Source organism: Embiotoca jacksoni, unplaced genomic scaffold, assembly GCF_022577435.1.
Source record: "Embiotoca jacksoni isolate LCO1_2020_lvr unplaced genomic scaffold, fEmbJac1.0.p SCAF_2, whole genome shotgun sequence".
NCBI classification, from domain to species: Eukaryota; Metazoa; Chordata; class Actinopteri; family Embiotocidae; genus Embiotoca; species Embiotoca jacksoni.
In genome coordinates this window covers 7,802,196-7,825,865 of record NW_027185340.1, presented here as the reverse complement: position 1 = coordinate 7,825,865, position 23,670 = coordinate 7,802,196, and the positions used below count along the sequence as shown (strand labels likewise).

The following is a 23,670-nucleotide window of genomic DNA, read 5'->3' as shown; positions in this document are numbered from 1 at the left end:
ACACACACACACACACACACACTCTGTTACGTACAGAGACAAAGGGAGAGAGAGGCCATAAGCCTGGTTAAGCAGTATTAAATTATTCCTCAAATTAAAAGGCTGTACCTGCCTTGTCCTTTTAGAGCTGTGTGCATGTGCGCGCGCGTGTGTGTGTGTGTGCGTGTGTGTGTGCGTGTGTGTGTGTGTGTGTGATTAAGCTGTTAATTAATTTTATGTCCGTGTATTTAATTACCATGGACAGTGAAAATGGAGTGTGAGCGTGTGTGTGTGTGTGTGTGTGTGTGTGTGTGTGTGTGTGTGTGGTTGACAGAGAGGATGACTGTGTGTTCTGCTGAGTGTCTGTTGTTTCCATATTAAACCCACACAGGCGCGCTGCTCAGTAAATTCTGAGGACTTTCCGTAGCGTTTGTTTTTCATTTGTCTCACAGAAACGATGATTTCATTTTTCTGTGAAAGACGGAGATCTTCAGTGTCTCTCTGTTCAGCTGAAGGAGGTCACCACATCACTTTAAATAAAAGCTGAACATTACTTCAGTGTGATTGTATATTAACATTGTTATACAAATATATTTCACTCAAATCATACGTAAAAGCTGGAAGATTTGGTGACATGTTTCGCCTTGTGCAATAATACAAATAAAAATACTTAGTTCGATACTTGAAGTTCAAAAGGTTCCATTATTATAATTCAGGTTAGATACAAATATGTTCTTGAGGCTGTTTGCTTTATCGATTTCGTCGTGTATTCAACTGCATGGCGAATGACTAATCATAATCAAATGAAAACATAACAGGGTGCACACAAAACTGGAATAATTCAAAGTCAAGTCTACGAGCAACTAGCTGCACTTGAGTGCTATTTAAGTTAGTTCATGTGAAAATGTTGATATGCTTCAGCCGCTTAAGAAGAAGGAGATGGAGAGAGAAGGAGGAGGAGGAAGAAGATGACAGGAAGAGGATGAAGGTGAGAGAAAGAGAAAGGAAAGAAGCCGGGTGATAGACAAAGAGACGAGGTAGACGAGGAGAAAGAGGAGCAGGTGACCTTTGCTTTGTGAATGAGGAAGGAAGAAGTGAAATGTGTGTGTGATGAAGGAAAAAGAGAGGGGCGGGCATGAGGAGGAGGAGGAGGAGGGGGAGGAGGAGGGGAGGGCATGTTACAGGGGTGAGGAGGAGGAGGAGGAGGAGGAGGAGGCTGGCTGGCTGCTCAAAGGCATGAAAAGATGGAGAGAATAGAAAGAAGATGGAAAGAAATGGAGAGAGAGCAGTTACACAGCAGGAGAGTCTGAGTGCTCTCCTCCATCAGAGACTGTTGATTAAAATTTCATTGGCTGAGGCTGGAGGTCGGAGGTGACACTCCGTGTGTGTGTGTGTGTGTGTGTGTGTGTGTGTGTGTGTGTGTGTGTGTGTGAGAGAGAGAGAGAGAGGGGAATAAAAGCTCAGAGCCCCCTGTCTTCATGCACTCTCGCTCTCATTGGTTAATTATCTTTCTATTGTCTGTCGCTCTTTTGAGCTCACTTCTTTCTAATTGGCTCCCGGCCGTCACACTCGTCTCTTTCTAGCTCGCTGTCAAATATCAAGATTAAGAGAGAATGATTTATTTTCCTTTAGTTATTACCTACTAGTCACGACTTTAGTTAGCATGTGCATCACAGCTCTACCCGATATGTCTCTCTTTACTTCGGCAGGTTGGGTTGTGCAGAAATGAATGCTGCGCTTCTTCAAAATGCAATTAAGCACGTCAAATCTATCAAAATCTATTAAAAGCCTTGAACTGTTGCAATCATTGAATTACTACACAAATGATTATGGTCATTTGGAATTGACTGATAAAGTTACATTTCTATTAACACTGCTAAATATGTATTGGTTTACATATAAATCATTTCTATTTTTTAATTTGTTGTTGTTGCTTTTTTCATGTGAATTCAGGTTTGGTATGATCTGAAACTAAAATGAAATGAGACACCATCGTTCCTGCTTCATTTCAATATTATAGATAAGCTGTCAACATGAAGCCAAAGTTCTCAAATTTCCAATGTTTCAAGCAGCTGAACCAGAAATGATGGTTTAACTTGTGAAATATCTGATTAGAGAAAAAAACCATAAAGCCATAAAGCCTCCAAAAAAATCTGACCGGACATTTGATGTCAGCTTGTTAACACTTAGTGCTGCAGACACATGTTGGACTCCAGTCAGACCTTTGATTGCTGCTCAAATCTGTTTGCTAACATTTCTTCTGGGTCACTTACACTTAGAATTAACAATATCTTTGATATTTGATAAAAAAAAAATTAAAAAAAAGACAATTATATATATATATATATATATATATATATATATATATATATATATATATATATATATATATATGATAATGGACATTTGTTGCTTCAGACTGAGCCGTGTTGAGTTTTCTCCGACTAACCTCTCAGATCTCAGATCAAAGTGACGTTGCCTCGCTCCTCCATCAGGTCTCGTCTCCATTAGCCTCTTTTTATCGAGGCTTCCTCCTGCTTTTCAAACGCAGACCCCACAGCGCTCCCCGTTTGTCATGCTGCTTTTTCAATCACGGCGGAGCGAGAGGATGGCTGAACACAGTGACAGCGCACACAGGTGTTCACACTAACACAGTGGCAGCTCTGTCACTCTCGTTATATTGTGTTGTGTCTTCTTCGTTGTGACTGCCGGGAGGTTCGTGCACAATCTGATGTTTGTGTGTGTGCTCATTGAGACGTGCCTGGACCGTATTTTAGACTTATTGTTAGTATTCAGTAGCGTGTGTGTGTGTGTGTGTGTGTGTGTGTGTGTGTGTATGTGTTTGATGGTCTTTTTTTTCTTCTTTTTTTTGTGTTCAGGAGCTGTAACAAAAATAAACTGTAAGAAAAACCAGGAATAGCTTTTATTACAGCCCCTATGCTGTGTTACCATTACACATTTGGGGAATAGATTATGAATTGATTAATGTATTAATAACTACTATTATAATTACAACCACGTGACAAGTTATGTACATAATGATTTGTTGTGTCTGTTTTCAAAGGGATCTAAAATGTCGGACTCTTGCACATCAGTGACTCTTAAAACACAGATAAAGGCTGTGAAATGATATTGTCCCGACTACGCTGCAGTGTGGAGAGCGGTCTCGCTGCTATTGGAAGCAGTAAGAGTGACATTATTGGAAGCAGAGGCAGGTTGTGATGGTCACCATCCAGCACAGTGATTTTGGCTCATTACTGCAGCTGGCTCTGGGACCGGTGCAGTGCAGGCATGAGGAAACCGGTGTCTCCAAAATGGCAGCTGTCCACAAGCAACCCGAGGTTCAGTGCTGCATTATTCATGATGCTGTGATACACTACATGGCAACATGAATTTGAACACGCCTGCCTGTGTGTTTAGTCCGGGGCTGTTTTTGTTTTAGGGTTTTGGTGAGGAAATGATAAAACGCTATGGGATGCAGGCTTTTAGTTTCGACAGGACTGTGCTTCCCTGACCTCACAGCCCTCGTCCAACGCCTTTGAGATAAACTGAAACAGCGACTGTGAGCCAGGCCTTATCTCCCGGCATCAGTGTTGGACCTCACTAATGCTCTGGTGGCCAGATGGGATCGAATTTGTGAAGCCAGGTTCAGAAATCGTGGAAAGATTGAAACCAGAAGAGCGGAGGTTGTTGTAGTAGAATAGAAATGTTCAACAGTCGGTTATGTCTCTTATGGTTTGTGCCTGCTTTGTATTATCAGTCTAAAGTATCAAGTTGAAGTTGCATCGGCTTTTGTAGCATCTTTTTGGAAAATGCCACTACACAATGAAGAATGTAAAGCAAACAGATGCTTTAACACTCAATTTAAGTAAATTACAGAAACCTGTAGCAGGATAGTTATTCTCCTATTCCAAGGATGTTGGATTCATCAACCCATTTTTATATTTTTAAGATTTGCACTTATCAAAATACACCAGTGGATCCAGCTTCCGTGGATTCACACATACCCTTCTTTGCATCATTAAAGTGAAAGTCACAGATTCTATTGTGCTTTTCAGGCTCTTGTTCACAAAATTAACTTGCAAACATGAAGATTTTGAAACATTAGACAGACATATTTTGGGGACTTTTAATGTTCAGAATTCACACTTTAAGTGTGAGCTGAAACGATTTGGTGAATCGAACACCATGTAAAGATGGAATACATTTTAGGAAAACTGGATTTACTTTAGGCCATAGTTAATGCATAGTTATCCACGCCAAGGCGGTTATGTTTTCGTTGTTTCTTTTTTTTGTCGTTTGTTTGCCCGACTTTTCATGAAACTTGATGGCAGGGTGTAATCGAAGAACCCACTCAACTTTGGAGTGGCTTAAATCATGAGTCAAATTCACAAATTCATTTCCGTTTTCATTTACATTGTGAGATTGGACATTTGACCTCCTGAATGCAATACATCTTAAAATCTGTGACAAAACATAGGCCGACTTAAAAACACGATGACTCCATGTTACAATCCACTTTAACGGGTACTAGTAATCCTCTGGATTACACATGTACTTGCTCAGATTTAATACAGCAATCACAGGAGAACAGGAACAATTGTAACATCGCCACAATCGGAAATATATCGTAGTTGTGGTTGCACATTTGCACTTCAGAGAGAAGTGATCTGTTGGCCTGGCTGGAGGTCTGTGTTCTCCGCGTGACCGTCTACTTTCAGGCTGTTATGATCAGACTGCAGGATGCGCCGTTGTAAAGCCAATGTGACTCCATGCAGACGCTGCTGCAGTGAGCTCCGGCATCCTCTCAGGCAGCTTCACACGAACCGCACTTCAGTCTCTCACGAAGCAGCAGACACACATCTACTCGGCAGCACTGGAGCCTGCTCAGACAGAAAGGCAGCAGCCCCGATGCCAATGGCACCCGTTTGATATGGTACATACTCCCAGGCACGAGGCATCTCACATTCGCACACATCAGTAAAAAGTCATTATGCTCTTCTCACTCTTACAAACATGCACATCCTCTGTGTACACAGCCACATCAGCAAATTAACTGAATAAAGAGCCTCTTTTTGCCTTTTCTTTTGAGTGGCTAATTAGCCATCAGAGCCCGCTGTGTGGAGAGAGCGAGATCCATCAAGAGGTACGGCTTCAAAGAACAGTTTATGGAAGCCAAAGCACTTTAATTAGGACCTATTTGTACGAGAGAGCGAAGAGAGGAAAAAAAAAAAACATAATTTGAAGCCAAAAGCTGTAAAATGTGGAGGGAAAATAAACATGTTCGAATGCACCCGCAGATAAAGAGAGACAGGAACAAACTAAAAGGATTAGACCCGAGGAGATGAGATCCTCACAGGGAGGAAACTGATTCCACGCAGGAGAACATCAGTTTTTCTTCGTAGTCAGTGAGGAGGTTTGCATGAAAACAGCTGGTCAAAATCACGTGAGTAGGTGCAACACCTACACTGAAATGCTGTGTACGTAAGACACAAGAATCCTATTTCTATGAACAGAAACCCATCATGAATTGTTTACATGGGGGAAAAAAGGACCAGTGTTTCTCAGCCTTTCTGCCTCTGTTAGCCAAATGTCTTCGAATTAAGCCCGAGGACCTTTTTTGGAGCTATTGGAGTAAAAAGAGGCAAAATATTACAAAAAAAACCCTCAAATATCAACCATTTTATTGTTCTGAGGCCAAAATTGCATTAAGTAGAAATCTACTGAAAATGTCACCATTTTCATTCACATCATGCGTGTTTTTGATCCAGAATTCCGTGTGTCCAAGAAATATGAAGGAAAACGTGGCTTCTTTTCGAGGCTGGGACTTGTTACTCACCAGCAAGACACGGTTTCACACTGTGGTCAAAGCAGCTACGTGCATGAGATTTTTTTTTAAAAGGTTTCAAACAAGTCAATCTCGTAAAATACATTAGAAAAAGAAAGCCTAAGCAGGCATTGAAATCCTCACCTCATTACCCGAACTGTGGCTGTGAAAGCATGCTGCTTCATAATATACCGTGGAAACCGACATGATGTTGAGTTCGCCGCAGAAGGAGATGTTTATAGAACTGAGATTTACTGGTGATTTGTTTAAAACCTGATGATTTGCCTCACAGCTCGTGCTTCTCAAGATGTGGCTGTCGGCGTCTTCGTGGATTTGTGAGCCAGAAGGAGGTGATACTGTTGAAGCCGCCAGACGTGGACACATCAGACGGTAGCTGGAGTGCAGATAAATAATGCTCAGCAAGAACTTCCACATGCAAATAGGCCCGTTTTTTTTTTTTTTCTTCTTCTTCTTCTGTTACTGCGTTGTTGACCTCCACAATCACATCATGTGATTCCCACCATGTTTATCCCCCACCGGCTGAGCTGCTGCTGCTTCATCTGTCTCCCTGTCGTTACACAGATGTCTTTATCTTCAGAGTGGCATGAGAAACTCAATGTTTATGGGCGCTCGTGAATAAGCAAACAATTACTCTCTAGTGTGAAATAGGTTTTTCTGTAAGTCACTTTTGGCAATTCGTTCTCTTTCTGTACACCTTAAAGGAGTTTTAAATAAGACGTATTGTTTTTCGGTTGTTAGGATTATTGTAAAGGGGAAATATGTGATTTATGCAGCCCTCAAATGGAATTTGTGGATTCGTGGTTACGACATGGGAAGTCGTGTGCACGGTTTGCTTGTCGTTCAAGTGTAAGAACTTTGCTGCTCGGCAACAGCGACGTGGACGATGTCTAGAAGCCTCGGAGGCTAGCAATTTCGCGAGCTAGCAAGTTGTGTAACGTAACGCAGGAAATGCAAACGTGTAATGACGGAGGGAAAAAATGAGGCTGTTTGGAACATCAACATTTTCCTCAAATGTATTCTTAGATTACAAAGAAAACCTGAAATTGAAATATATCAACTTTCCATTTAACAAAAAAACTAACTCCCGTGACCTTAACCATTTCTGAAAAGTTGCATATCTCGACAACCGCTCATCACAACTATTTCAAACTAGGCGAGGGTATTTCTGGGAACCCGAAAATTTACATTGTCGAATTTGTTGGGATTGTTTGGAAAATATACAGAATCAAATCATTTTACAAAACCTAGTTGTAATAGTTATTAGAGTCTTCCTTTTAGTAGAATCGGAAAGCTCGGAGCAGGAACGCCGGTGATGTTTCTCTTGTTTAGTCAATCTTTTGTGTGGCAATAACCGCATGTGAAGCAGACCCTTATAGCAAGTGTCACTTTACAGAATCACGCAAATGGATTAATTTCACCATTGTCCTAATGGAAATGTTGGTAGCAGTCACATAACGGTGCGCATGTAAACACAGACGAAGCATCCCCTGCTGAATCCACTTCAGTCTGTTTGCTGAGCTTCGTCCTCGATGATCCTTTGTCTGTCAAAAGCTCTTAGCGCTTCCATCCAGAGCCCTCTGCTCTCTGCATTCATTATTAATGGCCCTCAGCAGGCTGAGGACACACACACAGAGGCAGGACTTGTACATCACTGGGAGCTATTTTAGATAAGATATTAAATCAAACACTCACATATAAAGGAAAAACAAAACTGAGCATGTAGGAAGAGAAAGTGGAATTTCTCCATTGTTTTTATGTTTGTGTGTGAAGGCAGAGCTGGTCACATGAAATACATCCAAACACTGATCACACACAAATATCGTTTTACACGCAAAAAAAAGAAAAAAAAGAAAAGTGGAATCCGTACATAGACATTAACAGCTTTCAAATAAAAGTGGATAATGATAAACACAGCTGGCTCCCATTTCAGTAGTGACCCTGCATTTGCCCTTAACCTTGTTTGACCTTGACCTTTCATACTAATACATTATTAAAGCACTCAACACTGAAAGCCATGAAATCAACAGCACATCTGTGATTCTGAAATAACTATATTACAAAACCTATTCCCTGTGTTTATATATACCAGTTCACATGTATTGTGTGATAGTGTATTGATGCGACTGACCTCTTACACAGGTTAAACAATGGAAACTGTACAGCTTGAACTGAAAGCTTCTGTTTCCAGAAGTCTTTCTCCCTTTGAAAATTAAGAAACACTCGACTGCTCTGGATAATTTAATATTATGACAGAGTTACAGTACAGCCATTTCTTTTCCTTTCCTTGTTTTTTTTTTTTTTTTTTTTTTTACCTTTGAGTAGCCTTTACCATTGAGACGATGACAGCCATGAGTTCTACAATTACACTTTATTATTGCAGTTCAGCATGTGCTGCTTTCACATCAAATCACGCCGAACATAAGTAAGAAAAGCCTCCTGGGAAAACCTCACAGTTGTTACTGAAATCGGCAATTTATAAAACTAAAGAAGATCAGAAAAACTAGCTGCAAAATGTGTTTTTTTTCCTGTGTTAATGGCCACCTTAAAATCTCTGTACACTGCCCCTGTAAAACTAAATAAATTTAAAAAAAATTTAAAGAATTGGTTGCAAGGCCCCTGTTGCTCATAGTTATATTTAATAAACTATAATGTTTCCATAAATTAAAATGTTTGATAATTTCTGTTTGTCTGTGGATGTACTTGGAATTTAACACACAAAACATGATGAAGAAAGCAGCTGTTGTTGTATACGTTGTTATTAATTTGCCATTATTAATTTGCCATTAAAGGCTAATAAAGGAACCAACTAACAATAAGCAAGCCTTCACGTCAGAATCAGTTTTCCTTTTTCCCGGCACGATGAATGATGTGTGTGAATGCAGTGTTAGCTATTTAATCCACAATCTGAAGATGAGCTCAACACTGAATCTGAAGCTTCTCTGATTGGTCGATTCTGCTCTGAAACCATTTGTTCAGTTGTTACTTTTCACTTTCTGTCAGTGAAGAGAGGAAGGTTTTCCTCAGCTCATTGTGTCATTGTTCAGTTCATGTCCATCCCAGTGTTTGTGTTTGTGTTTGTGTGTGTGTGTGTGTGTGTGTGTGTGTGTGTGTGTGTGTGTGTGTGTGTGTGTGTGTGTGTTATTTCATGTGACCTTTGTCCATATGGTGTGGGACTGAATAGGGGAACAGGAGGTGAGCTTACACATGCTATCAGTCTGAGCTGTTAGCCAGCAGCAGCCAGCCACACACACACACACACACACACACACACACACACACACACACACACACACACACACACACACACTAACATGCTGCAGGCCCATCATGTCATTGTTACCTGATATTCATGGTGTGTAGGAGAAACCGTCGAAGGAGAAGGTCATACGTGTGATGTCACAGGCAGTGCGTTCACTGCTGGCCGCGGGTTTGATTGCCGCTCGCTCTCCTCTCGGGCAGCCTCGGGCTCCCTCTACCCTCTGTCCTTCCCACCCACCTCCCACAATCCTCAGCCTCGGTCCAGCCCCCACCAGGAGACACACAGACCTTTTCTCTATTTCTGATTTTTCTGCCAAATCCAAGTTAAAACCGCAGTACAGTATGCTCTCAGAAATCACTGACACAGACTGCATTTAGTGTATCAAAGAGAACTAATATTCATGGTGCTGCAGTTGTGTCTGAGGATGATGAATAATGTATGCAACACATGCAGTACAGTAGCCAAGTCAAATTCTGCTGAGATCTGGAAAGAATAAGTGGAACAATATTTAAATTAGAAGTTTTCATTTTCTTAGAAAATTTCCATTTCAATTTCTAGAAATATTTAGCCAGGCTGTCCTGCAAGCAGCAACAGCCTGGCTCCTTTAGGACAAAAGCATCATGTCCAATAACACTAACAAAATACAAAAAAATCACTTCAATTCAAGGCTAAACTGAATAAATTATACATAAAAGTGCTCATGTTCATGAGTCTCTCTCTCCCATCAAAAAGGTTTTCCTCCATGTTCACGCTTGGTAAAATTCAAAGGTACACTTTAAAAGCAAATTTCCAAATATGTTTTATAACTGCAGTTTTAGTATTGTACAACCGTAACTTTGCCAACCTAACTGCATTGACACAATTAACAGGTCAGACTTTTTATTTTCTTCCAGGCTTACTTTAATTCTGTCGTCCGATTTATGTCATATCCATCTTCCACAGCAAAATAAGGATATTACCTGTTGAAACTGCATCAAGGCTGTTGCTATCTGCTTTAAAATATGCCAACCACAAGCTTCTTTCGCCTTTTTTTTTTCTTTTTTTTTCTGAATTTTCAACTGTCTCCAGCAGCTTTCTTCTGCTAACTGAATTGCTCAGGGTGTCATTATATGACCTCGCTTATTGCTGACAGGTGTTTTTACTGGGTGAGATAACAGTGAAACAGAAAAAGACTATTTTTGGAACTTATCAAAATATAGCTAGGGATTTCCCATGCTCATCTGCTGTTTCTACGGTTACACTGAATTTTAAACCTTGAAGCAGAAGTCACCTGCTAACCAGTTAGTAAGAAGCACTTCTTTGACCTGTAATGTAAACCAATTATGGGGAAAAACATTTGATCCTAAAATATTGATTCAAACTTCTTGGTTTGATGTTAAACATGTTTTACGATACTATGGGTAATACAAATTTCTGTTAGGACTGTTTTTGAGACTAAACCCATTTGATAGGTTGAGTTGACCAGCGCTTCTCAAATTCTCTTTTGTAAAGTAATTTTGTTCTAAAAAACTACATTGCAACACCTTAAGCGGGAGGCTACATATTAGCGCCATTGATGGGCAAAACCAGAGAAAGAAGACCAAAGAATTCAGTTTCTTTAAAACCCGATAACCATTAATAGAACAAGACACACAAATGTGTAAAAACTTTTTTTTCTTTCATTGTTGTAGACATCACCGTGATATCTTGATTCAAAATCCTTGCCACAGAGAACAAAACAATTCCTCAAAGATCCCAAACTATGTAAAACTGCTCTGCCCACTGTGTTTATCATCCTTTAAAGTGGCATTTCATAGGGGGTTTTTTTGTGGCTCACTCCCGGCATGTAGAGCTGCTCGCCATTATGAATTCCCACCACTCTACTATCCAAACCAACACCACACTCCAGATCATCTGACAGCTAGTTGATCATCTCCTCCGTTGGCTTCTAGATGCATTAACAGTGACTAATCTAATTTAAAGACAGATATAATGGCCCCTTTTAGCATACTTTACTAGATTTTGCACACACAGCAATCAATAAAAATAGTACAAATGCAAAAAAAAAAAAAAAAGCAACCATATGGACAAAAGGCTAAGAAAAAGGTTTCCCTCGCAGCGCTACTATCAGCTTTACAAAAGACATTGTTACTGGGCGTCTCTACATATAGACATGCTTATCATTCCTTTATGAAACAGTGCACCCCCCCCCTTCCAAAGAAATATCTTTGATTTGCATTCATATGCAAATGTACATCCTTTGGGTGAAAAAAAGACATTCTTTTAAAAGTATGGAGAAAGAGCAAAAAAGAAAGAGAGGGAAGTTCAGCTTATCACCACTCTACAGATGTTCAGACTGAGTGTGTTGGTTAGTCTCGTCACTGACGCTAAGCGGGGTAAAGCTCCAGAGCTGGCCTGTCTGGCTGGACGGAGTCAACCAGCTGCAGCTAGAAAAGAAAGAAAAAAAAAAATCTTTGTACAGTGGCTGTAATTTGCTCCAATGATAGAGGTTGAAGGAGCCAAAGGATCAGGACGAGAACATTCAGCTGCCAAAGGCCTTTGGCCAAACACAGGAAATGCATTTTCCATGGGGGTAGAGTGAAGGCACCGTGCTGCAAGACGGAGCCAGAGCCAGGTAGCTTTAAGAAAGTGCTGAGCGGACAGATGTGGGGACTGGCCTGCTGTGGTTTGTCAAAAACAGACAAACACATGAAAATCAAATAACTCGTTTTACTCTGGTTTAAGGCAGGGATTTTTAACCTTGTGTTCTTTAAAAAGCTAATTTGACCAGATGGAAGTAGAAACAATATTCATATATCTCCAAAACAAACCAGTTGTATCAGCTAGTGTTAAAGTAAAATATCAAAATCCATAGCTCAAATGTTTTGCCAAAAACCAGGTTTAAGTCTTCTACCTGAGCCCTGACATTTTTCTCCAAACAGTTTTCAACAATAGCAGTGTTACTCATTACACAGCGATATAAAAAAACCAACACATTTAGCTTTTAGCATGACAATATGTATCATTGCCTTTGAAGTTTCTTCTATTTAATTATTTGGCATAAACTAAGATTTTAAGGATACTTCTGTACTGCATGGATTGTGACATCTACATTATGTGATACAGAAATGCAACAGAAATGCTGCAACATGCCGAACATGAATATCTGTCACCGACTCATTGGTTGGTTGAATTCCGCAACTTCCTGTATCCGTCAAATTAAAAGCCCTCATTTCAAATCAAAAGCCCTCAAACATTGCATATATTGCGGGCATGGATTGTACTTTATTCCAAAGCAATAAAAAGTGATCATAGCATAATCTACATTATTGTATTGTCTATGTTGTTTTGAGCGTGTGAAGACTTCTATAAAAGGGAAATAGATGTTGAATGACGAGTGTCTTAATACTCTTAATTTTGGGGTTAAATTTCAAAAAGGAAAATATGTTGTTTGCTTTACCATGAAGGTATCTACATCAATCAATGTAAATAATAATTGATTTGGAATCTCATCCAACATCCGGTTTGCATCCGTTTCAATTTTAAACAGTTTATACCGTTAAAGACCCTCTTTTTACCCCCCTGGTTGTAGTTTACATCTTTATTAAACATGTGTGTTACTTTTATCTCTTTAGATTTTGATCTTCTGTAGCTGCTACAAGTGTTTTATTTTTCCCAGTCTAACGGGACAGGCAGAAAAATCGATAATAACCGGTGTTGCAGGTGGGAGAGATCAAAGCCAGTACAAGATCGAACAAACACTTCCATGTAGACCTCAAAAGCGCAGTTCATAGTTCAACTGAGGGGAAGAAAGAATTACAGAAAGTTTCGAGAGGAGAAGTGTAGCCACGAGGTTATAAAAGTAGGTTAGTGACTGGAAGGCTTTTGGCGCAGATCCCTTGAGGTAATGTGGCAGGTGCCCTTGACCAAAAGGCATCGAAGGCCAGAAGACCAACAACTGTGGCGATACTGCTCGGCTGCCAACAGCAGCTGGATGGTTGTTGATAAAATGCAAACGCCTCCGTTATCTCTGGAAAAATACACCATTTCTTAGAAATACTTGCTTATTATTTTCCATGTTTCTCTGTCCGTATCTCCCTTTCTTCTTTTGTTTGACTTTCCCTCTGTCATCTGACTTTGCTTCCTTCTCTCTATCTTGTGATAAAACTTCCATGGCTGGTTGATTTGGGTGAGCAGAGGGAAGCGGGCAAGGCTTCCACAGTTCACGGCTCCAGAGAGCTCCGCCAGGCAGCAGCAATCAATCACAGACTAAATCCCTCCTCTCTCAGGACTGCCGTGTGCCAGGTGACATGGTCAACAGCTGCGGAGAAATATAGAGCCTGCAGCGGGTATCTGAATTTAAATAGACGAGTCAACAGGGTCCCTGAAATGTCTACAGTTCGAAGAAAACCTCGAAGGATACACGTGTGAAGAGATTGGATGAGGCAAGACTCTCCTCAAATAATTCACTCTGACAAATACTGACTGTCATCACAATGACAGTGCATACGAGCTGTGACTTTTACTCGGGAGAGTGCTGTTCTTGTCCCAGTTACTACAACAACAAAAAAAAAAATCCCCAAATTGATTGCTTTAAGTATGACCATGGCCTTTTTCTATCATTAACGAAGGGATTTTAGTTGCCCTAAATTTAGCCTGATCTTGACCGTAGATCAGAAACTGCTTATTTGAATTATCTTTTGAGTGATCACTCTTTGAGCACTCGAAGAATTTAAAAACCAACAACTAATCCTCCATCATGGAAACAAACCTCTATGAATGTGTTGGGAACAGTCAGCTCCAAGCTGATCACCAGTGTTGTCAAACTAATACAGTGACCTGTGTAAGCCTTAAATCTCTACAGAGCAGCCAGTTTTTGAAAATGGTGTACTTCGAGCCTTAGGACACAATGGATTAAGTGTTGTTGTTTTGACTCTTGGTTTGTCCTCTCCTTGCAGACATGTCTAGAGTTGGAGCGGTATCTACAAACGGAGCCTAAGCGACTCTCGGAGCTCTTTGACGAGGAGCTGGACTGTCTCTTAACGCCGGCCTTCATGCAGGGCGGTGACAGTGACGAGGACCTGATGGACCCCCTCCTACCCAGCCTCCCCGACCAGCCCAGCCCGCCTCCGCTGCTGGTAACCCTCCCCAAGGTCCAGGCCAAACTCCCCCAGGTCCCCAATCCCAACAAGAACCAAGCGGAAGCGGCGACCGAAACCCTCACAGCCAAGGACCAAGTCCTCGGAGGAGTCAGTGCCGCACAGCTCAGTGCTGCTGTCACATCCCTAACACCGCCGTCATCGCCAGAGCTCGGCCGGCACCTGATCAAACCCACACAAACACTCACTGCGACAGCAGACGGTACGTTAACGCTTAAACTGGTGGCGAAGAAGGTGGGATTAGGGGCAGCTAAACTGGTGGCAGCCAGAGCGTTACCGTCCCTGCCGAGCCGGGGCGGAGCCCTCAGTGACGGCGAGCAGGGAGGTGGAGGAAGTGTGGGAGGAGACGTACCAGAGAACAAGAAGAGAGTCCACCGCTGCCAGTTTAATGGCTGCAGGAAGGTTTACACCAAGAGCTCCCATCTGAAGGCACATCAGAGGACCCACACAGGTAAAATCCATGTTATGTTTATCAGCATTACCTTCAATACAACTGCTTTGTATTCCAACACTTCCAGTTTGAAATGATGGTGTCAATTGTGTAATTGTAAGATTACAGTATTGACATCTGGCTATAATTTGAGGATATTCTCGTCACAGTCTTTTTTTTATACCTGAGGCCCTTTTTTTTTACCAATTTTTTCAACATGAGATGTTTTTCTTATTTTGATGTCATACTAATTATAAAAAAAAATTGTGTTCGTTATGCATGAATAACTATGCAAGACACCAAAATCCTAGCCTCTAAGGACATCAGCAGGAGAGAAGTGTCTGATTACATCTATAGGCTTTATTTATGTATATTTAACTTTTCCGTTAATAACTTGTGCATGAACCTGGAGCTCTGAGTAATGCCAAGCTCATAACCAACCAGCACATAAACCTTCACCCCGTGAGCTGACAGACATCTGCAAAGAGAACATCTGATGTTTGAGTTTCTAAAAAGAGATTAGGACCTCTTTTCTCCCTCTTGTGCTTCTGAGATGATCCTCTAGAATTATTACTTTGAGTCCTGATAGCAGCTCGGTGCCAAAAGGCCCTGCCTCAGTAATTGCCAGATGATTGATAGGCTGGTCATAAATGACTTTGCAAATTCAGCCGTGTCCAACTGGGCCTGACGTGCAGCTTTAGCTGCTTACTGCAGCTGCCCGCTCAGTGACCCTCAGACAGAACACACACCAGGCTAATGTGTCCTGGGGCAGGAAGCCGTGAGCTGTCTGCGGTGCAGCGTGTGTGGAGATGAGCTCCCGGGTTGATGAAGGAGACACATGAGAAAAGATGGATTTGACTGATGCAGACTGTGTTGAATGGAAAGCCTGAGGGTTTGCATGACGATGAGGTGAATTTTACTCGGTAAGACAAACGAGATAAACTATCTGTGGCATCATTCTGAAGCCGTAATCACACCGAGAAACAGATCCTTGAGTTTGAAGACTCCTCAGCGGTCAGAACACAACACGGTAGTTTGGAGTACACTAGGAAGGATTTTACTACACAAAGACCATTTATCATCAATCACAGCACTCAATAGGGCAACAACAGAAGTATGGGATTCACTGCTGGCAACTGTTTGATGTTTTGCCTGATGAAGAGTCACTGTTAGCTATATTAGCACCCCTGCTGTCGTCTGGTTAAAATGAATGAAAACCACACTCGGTGTCAAGCAAAATCACTTAAACACTTCGGAATAGAGACTGCATGAATAGTTTGTCTAAATACATTTAGCAAATTTGAAGTTGGTTTAATTTACTGTCACTGCTTTCAAAGTGACAGGAACCAGCGCTCCGCTGATTTCCCAGAAACCCGCTCAGCGGTTTTAAGCCGCTCTGCCTCCCAGATCGGTGATGTTTTTCCTGCGCGAGTAACTCATTTATCCGCAGCACAAGGCCTCTGCAGACTTGTACCACCTGAAGCCAGCATTATTCAACTTTAGCTTTCACCACACCATCATTTACAGTATCCGTAGCGGTTCATGGCCTCCAGTTGTCATCATCCAGTGTTAGCAGTTTCACCAGGATCACGGTACATAGCCCGCAGACATCCACCGTGTTAATACTGGCAACCTTGGCGTCATTAATCCAGCGTGTTACAGGCTTATATGAACCCAGCAACCATTGCATTGGCTTTAAATACAGCATTACATTCGAGGGCAGCACCTGGCAATCGCTGAGGGGAACCCACCACTGGAGCTTTATGATAGATAATCCAGAATGGAGCTGCTGGTTTTCTGGTACCATGACCGCTGGCTGCAGTATCTTTAATCTTCTGATGATTCAACAGTCGAGTCATGCTAACCAGCGTTGAGCTTTTAGAGGCAGAAACACTCATGGAGAAAAGAAAAAAAAACAGAGGACGCCCTGAAGAAACTGCAGCTTCTTCAGTCTGTGTCTGTGTGTGTGTGTGTGTGTGTGTGTGTGTGTGTGTGTGTGTGTGTGTGTGTGTGTGTGTGTGTGTGTGTGTGTGTGTGTGGTATAAATGTGGGGGTGGTGTATTCCCTCCTGATGTGTTCATTACAAGCGCAGCGCTGTGGTTTAATTAGCTTAATCCTCTTTTTTGGGTTATTATAACCATAAATCATTGAACATACATGTAGGGAGGGATTACCGTAGCAGAGACTACGGGGAGGAGCAGCTGCAGAAAGCCTGCACAGTGTCAATACACTTACTGTCACGTAGTGCACACCAGAGGCCATTAGAAGCATCATTATATTAAGGTCTGTCAGGGGCTACACTGTACATGTGCCGCAATTTCACATTATACTGGTAATCATATAGCAGGGTTCGCATTCAAAACAATTTCTCTGAGCTGCAGCTATGACGGGTTAATTTTCTTATCTGAAAATGTTCAACGAGGGATGAGATGTAACATTAATACATGTACAAATTAATTCAGTCAGAGATGTTCTGAGCCAGAGTTTCCTGTCACTGTTGGATCTGGTTGGATCTCTAAAAGTAGATGGCTCATCATTGTATCCTCCTTGTTATTCAAGCTGCCGTCCAAAATGATTTACGTAATTACAAACTTGGCACCCAAGAATAGACGAGCCTCTTTTTGGATGGGGTGTTGGAAAGTCTTAATTACTTTTTGGGCAACACGTGCTCATGCCAAAAACGACAGAATAGCTCACGTGCCAGTATGATATATATTTGACCTTTGGAGAGTACGAGAAACAGACATAGTGGATCTTAGTGAACCATAATAAAGACGGAGGTTACCATTGTGAAAAAGTCGGACATTGGTTAGGTTTAGGAAAAGATCCTGGTTTGAGTTAGAATAATAACTTGTGTTAAATACCTTTCATAAGTTAAAATAAGTCAACATAGACAGCAGCCTCCTGGGTTAAAGTCCTGTGTTTGATCAATCCAACCACGTTCAACCGCCTCCCTACAGACCTCATTACTCTACACTACATCACCTCACTTCCTCCCTTTGGTCCCATCATAGGTTCATAAGTAATGGAGGTCGCAATAAATGTAAATCATTTTAAGCAGCAGTGTTTAAATGGAGGAGTCTTGTTCCACAATTACAAAACAGACCAACTGAAATATTTGGAAGTGCAGACATTACATTGCAACTCTCAGGAATAATAAACATCATTATCATCATATGCTTGTCTGATGTCAGATGATCTTATACTTCCATTATATAAATAAGTATAGAAAAGCCAAGTACTAACATTTCAAACAGACACAAAATAACAGAACACCAATCACAAATTCATAATCTACCAATAGAGATCACGGAGTCTGCGTTGACATATGTGAAACTTGTAGATCAGGAGCACATCTGAATGAATGATAATTCAATCTTTGACAAAAAGCAATGCAGGCTTCATGTAACTGAAGCAAGTTTCAAGCACGTGCTCACTGATAGTTAGAAACCAATCGAAAACAAAACTTGAACTTTGACTCATGGTTTGCACAACAGCTAGTTGTGACGTAAAGGACAAATTCTGGGATATTCAGGTCACACTGGCATCGTCAGTCCAGTTTAAGTCTGACTTTCCAACACCTCAACCCCCACCGACTGTCGGTCGTGCCGACCTCATGTGGATGCAGGGAAAACCCTGCTGTAACCCTGAGACCTGAACCTCTACTCTCCTCTGCTCCCTCTGAATCCAACCTCCAACCTGCTCTCCCTCTCTTTCCCTCTCTCTTCCCTTTGCTCCTTCAGTTTGGGTTGCCAAGCAACTGCATCACTCTTCCATAATTGGTTGGTGGCTGGTGGATTGTCCATGCCTGTTAATCTCTCTCTCTCTCTTTCTCTCTCTCTCTCTCTCTCCCAGCACCCCTCAACCCCCCGCCTCCCCGCCTCTCCCTTTCTCTCAGTTGCTAGGTGACTTTATCATGCATCCTTGCCTTGCCGTGCTATAATTGGCTGCCGTCATGGTAGCTGTGGCGTCAGGCCCGAGCTGGCCTTGCTTCATTCCTCCAACAGTGTGTGTGTGTGTGTGGGGGGGGGTGGGAGGGGTGGTGGGGTGGGGGGGTTTGAAAGAAGATGGGGTGCTCTGGCCAATTACAGAAGACGGGTGTGAAACGGCCGCCTGTCTGGCACCTGCGGCCCCCACTCATACCCCATATCACACACACACACACACACACACACACACACACACACACACACACATGAAGGTTGAGAATGTAGCATTTCTCCAACAGGCCTTGAGGATACGTTGCCAAGTGGTTTGCTATTGTATGTTGAAAATGTTGGTCTTACATTCAGTCCTGTGTGATGAGGACTCTGTGGAGCGAGCAGGAGGATTCACACATGCAGATACTACACACCGAACATGGAGGATTTTTTTTGGGAGTTCTTTTCAGAGCTTGAAGTAATCTGCTGTAAAATCATGTGCTCACATTTGTCAGAGCTCTTCCTGAGCTGTAGCAGATGACTGTGCACCCCCAAAACCTTCCTGTTGTACCTTCAAGGATAAATATACAGTACATGCACCTTAAAAAACACAAATATAACCTGGAATGTCCTTGTGCTGATTCTGGCTGTCTCAGCCTCCCAGAGGTCTATTAATCCAGTTTAAGTACCATATAGGTGAGAGGAATTACAACTAAATCTTGAACTGTCACCATAAATTCTGCATCAACATATCAGCCAAATTTGAAAGCAACTATGCAAAAATCAAACAGCATAACAGCAAACTTGAGCAATAAATATTTTATTACTGCAGTTTATGTGTATATGATTTTAATTTGAAGTTCAGTAGAGTTTAGGTTCATGTTTTGTTTTTAATTTATTTTCTGTTATTACAATCGGTACAAGTTTATTGTTTACCCGTTTGCTGTCGTGGTGGGTGGTGCAGAGTGTGGCCGATGCTCATGCAGATACTCATGTAATTTAGAGGGGGAGAGCATAACCCAGGTTCTTTTCTCAAGCTACAATTTAGAGATGATCCCTAGACACAGAGAAGCGTCCGGTCGCTGCTGCTGTGCAACCCAGACGGGTGTGGGGTGTGCGGCCAATAATTAGTTAGTCTGAAAAAGCTGAAATAAGGCGTTGTAATTTAAGATTTACTCACGTTGAAACAGAGACTTTTTATCCATCAGGGCAGCAGGCCTCTGAAGAGCAGCCTCGTCAGTGTGTTTACACTCAGGTTTCCGCTTCAGTCTGTCTTGATTATGTTTTAGGGCACTTAAGCAGATAATCACCAGAAAACTATAGAAAGCACACCCTAGTGGCTGTTTTTCTCTCCCAGGAGTTTTCTGTCCATAAAACTAAAAAGCTCCTCTGCTGAAGAAATATATGATGCTGCAGAAAGAGAGGTTTTTTTTCAGTATATGAGAGCATATCTCAAAATGCACTCGTCTTTCCCATGTGTATTGCATAATTGACCGAGGAAATTACAATGCATAATTTCATCCAGCCTATTTGGGCTAGTCGGTGACTGGCTAATAAATGTACCCTGCATAAACTTTTACTGGCTCCAGGCCATCGGGCCGGTGGTGTTGGAACCTGTGCAGTAATATTGTCCCTGGAAATCCAGGGTCCATCCAGTAATTGGGAGCTTTAGTTAAACCCATAAGCAACACAAATTTAAATTGAGGTTGCTTCTTGAAATACAAATAAGTAACTGTTAGCACCTCTAACGCTACAATAAATCATATACGTAATGAAATGCATACATTTCACGATCACATTTTAAATGTGTGTGTGTGTGTGTGTGTATATATAACTGCCCAGGTCAGTGTGACTTTATCTTCTGCGTGTGATGTGTTTTATTTGTCACAGGCTGCTTCCGTGCGAAGCCTTGTTGACCTTTATGTAAATATTATGTGGAGATTCTGTGTCAGACCTGTGAACTGCAACAACTGGTCCATACATCGTTGGCTACCAGAGCACACCTCCTGCCTGAACAGTCCATTCAACCACCCTCAACCGCATTGTTTCTCTTTGTCAAAACCCGGCATCCTCGTTACCCACAATGCATCGCAACTACCCACAGTTCTGTCATAGATTTGAGTGTGTGATAGCAGCTCGTGTAGCAGGGATGAGGATGTCTAATTCATATCGCGCAAGTGGAAAAGTTAAAGAGGGTATGATAAACGAAACTTTTAAACTAGTATTCTTCAGCCTCACCCGACTTTCAAGCTGCAAAAAAGGCTCCATACACCTCGTCCTCATATGTGGTATTACTCCAGAGAACGGACTTTGAGGTGTAAAATTGGTTGAGCTTTCCTCTTAAGAATCATTTCATTCTCTGTGTTGTCATTTAATGTAACAAAATCTAAGCTGATGATGAAATCCGAATGTGAAAACACAATGAAAGACAAATAGCAGTGCAATAGAAGCTGCAGTAGTTCGGAGAGTTGAGACTTCCCTTCACTGAGACTGACCCCAGGATACTCTGTCTTCTGTCCAGAAGGATCTCGTCCACAAACAGATCAGAAACTGTCAAAGAGACGACAAAGAAAAGGCCTGTCACTGAAACAGGCACGGGGGGGGGGGGGGAACAGCAGCGAAAGCCAGATCCCTGTTGTGGGAATCTGCAACCGACTGCATGAGATTTGACTGGATGAATTTGAATATGCAAATCCTGGAGAGCACAGCTTCGTGATCTGGAATTAATTTAGTCCAAGAGCACCTGCAGTCATGTTGTGTCTGTGGATAAAAGACAACTCTGATCAAAGAGACACCCGAACTGTGGGGAAATAAAGGGGAAGAGGGCATCATTCACTGTTGGATGTTCCTGTAGCACATCATATTTTACTTGTCATTGCATCACCTCGCTGTCAGAGCTGGTCTGCACCGCAGAGGAAGGTGTACTTTCTTCTGGTTGGATTATTGTGGCGTGACGATTCAAGGTGGTGAATTAAAACAATTTATATTCACACAAGCAAGTTCATATTTCCTACTCCTGTTGCAATATGACGTTATGTCCTTCGTGTATGTTTGGGGACTTAAACAGCACAAAAGATAAAGAAGGTAGTTGAAAGGCGAGATGGTTGCATAATATATAAATATGTCTGCATGAAATTTTGTGCTTTTATCTTCAGATTTAAAAAAAAAAAAAAAAAAAAAAAAAAAAAAAATTCTTACAACTGGTGTATTTTAATATTCAACTACAATGTAATATTCAGGCTCAGAGAGTCCAGACCTTCACCATAGTTTTCTATGATATTCAAATATGCAACTGGAACCACTGCTTATGTCTGGATAGATTTACACAACTGTCGGAATTATGTCGCAATACGCCGAAGCCTCACATCTCAGCTGTTGTATCGATTCTGAGCGCTTCATAACGACTGCTTGCTGGATTCAGTTTGAACTGGGACGTGTGTGTCCCAGAGAATTACCAGTACCTGTGAATGTGGGCTGAAATGGAGTCGTCGTATTTGTAGACTGCAGCTGCGCTCCAAATCACATGCATTTTCTTTTTACTTTAAGTACGTACTGCAGCTACCATTAAAACAAATTATGTAATGTTAATATAGTGTGCAATACTATTGGGGCACGCCACTTCATCATAAAAACAGCTGACAAACACACAAACAATCAGACCAGACTAAACGCCTCTTTGTACCTGAAGCGGCCTAAAAATCAAATCACTCTGTTTTCTCTTAATGTTTTGTTTTAGAAACAGATTTTAATTTGGGCAAACCAAACAAGTGACTAACTGTACCAACATCATTTCAGACGACACAGAAACTAACGTAGCAGTTGCCAGAAGCAACTTATTTGAGCTTTATGTTTTCTCGCTCCGGCACAGGAGACGGATGATTAAATTGATTATCCTGCCAACAAACTTCTAATTGGCGCTATCGTTTTATCCAATCAGGAAGATGGCATCAGCGAACACAGCATCAGACCCATTTCAACCACTGACAGCATTTGTTGACTGTTTTCATCTCCATTCAGTTTTTTTCAGTGATAATTCCGACTGCTGATTACGACTGACACGTGTGAAAGCATCTTTTTTTTTTTTTTTTTTTACTGCAACCGTTTAGGCTTCCACCATATTTCTTAATGCTTCAGATTTCACATTAGTTCCACTTAACTCTGAATTGGTGTGTGTTTGTGTTTGTCTCCTTAAGAAGATTGGTGTGTGATGTGATGGCAGTGTGTGTGTGTGTGTGTGTGTGTGTGTTTGGGAGGGGGTGCTTGGACATCTGGCTAACTGACTGTAAGCTGCTGCATTACTCCCCATTAAGAGTCATTAAGACCCCAATTATAGTTACCACCCCCCCGGTCCACATGCACACACACTAGGGTTCTGCAATTATAGTTGGACAGTTGTTTTTTTGTAACACTGTGTGTGCAGTGGACAAAGGCCCGTGTTTCGTCTCTATCAATATTTAAATTTTGTTTTTAATCAAATTGATTTAAATGACTATTTGGTTGATGTTAGAGGGATTTGCCGGTTTGGTCGATGTTCACGTCAAATGAAGCTGCTGTGTTGAGACGTCCTGATGTCTACAAAAAAAAATGAAGGTCATCACCAAAAAAAAAAAAAAAAAAAAATTGAATCTGGCTGAGCTTTTGCCACAAACCGTTGGAAAACCATCCAGCGACACACAGCTTTGTCCAATCAAATACGTGGATGTTTCTGCTAGACGCTGATAAGCAGTCAGACTCTGCAAACGTGACTTCCTGGATCATCTTTTCATCGGTACCTGTAGCTACACAGACCCCTTATTTTTTTATTTTTTTATTTATTTATTTTTTTTTTAACCCAGCTTCGCTCCCAGTGCTTCAGGTTTGGAAGCAAAATGAATAAAATAAAAGGAGACACGCCAACTATACGCACAATTAGGGTCACGCCAAAAGAGAAGCATTTCAAGGTTTCCTATGAAACACTGTGGAAAAAAAACCAACTCAAACAGCAGGAGGGGGAATTTAGCAAATAATGAAAAGCTTAGTCTGCCTGAAGTGCAGAACAGAGACACAGACACACATTTGTGCATGAAACCTTTATTGCTGGGTGAAATATCCAAAAT

The 23,670-nt window shown here is 41.6% G+C and overlaps 1 protein-coding gene across 1 annotated transcript in view; it reads left to right on the top strand.

Annotated features, from left to right (window-relative positions):
• klf7b (Kruppel like factor 7b) overlaps positions 1-23,670 on the top strand; it is a 74,864-nt gene that overhangs the window by 32,184 nt on the left and 19,010 nt on the right. The window contains exon 2 of the mRNA XM_069154344.1: positions 14,024-14,675. Coding sequence (XP_069010445.1) covers positions 14,024-14,675 — 652 coding nt within the window. The remainder of the gene's footprint in view (positions 1-14,023; positions 14,676-23,670) is intronic.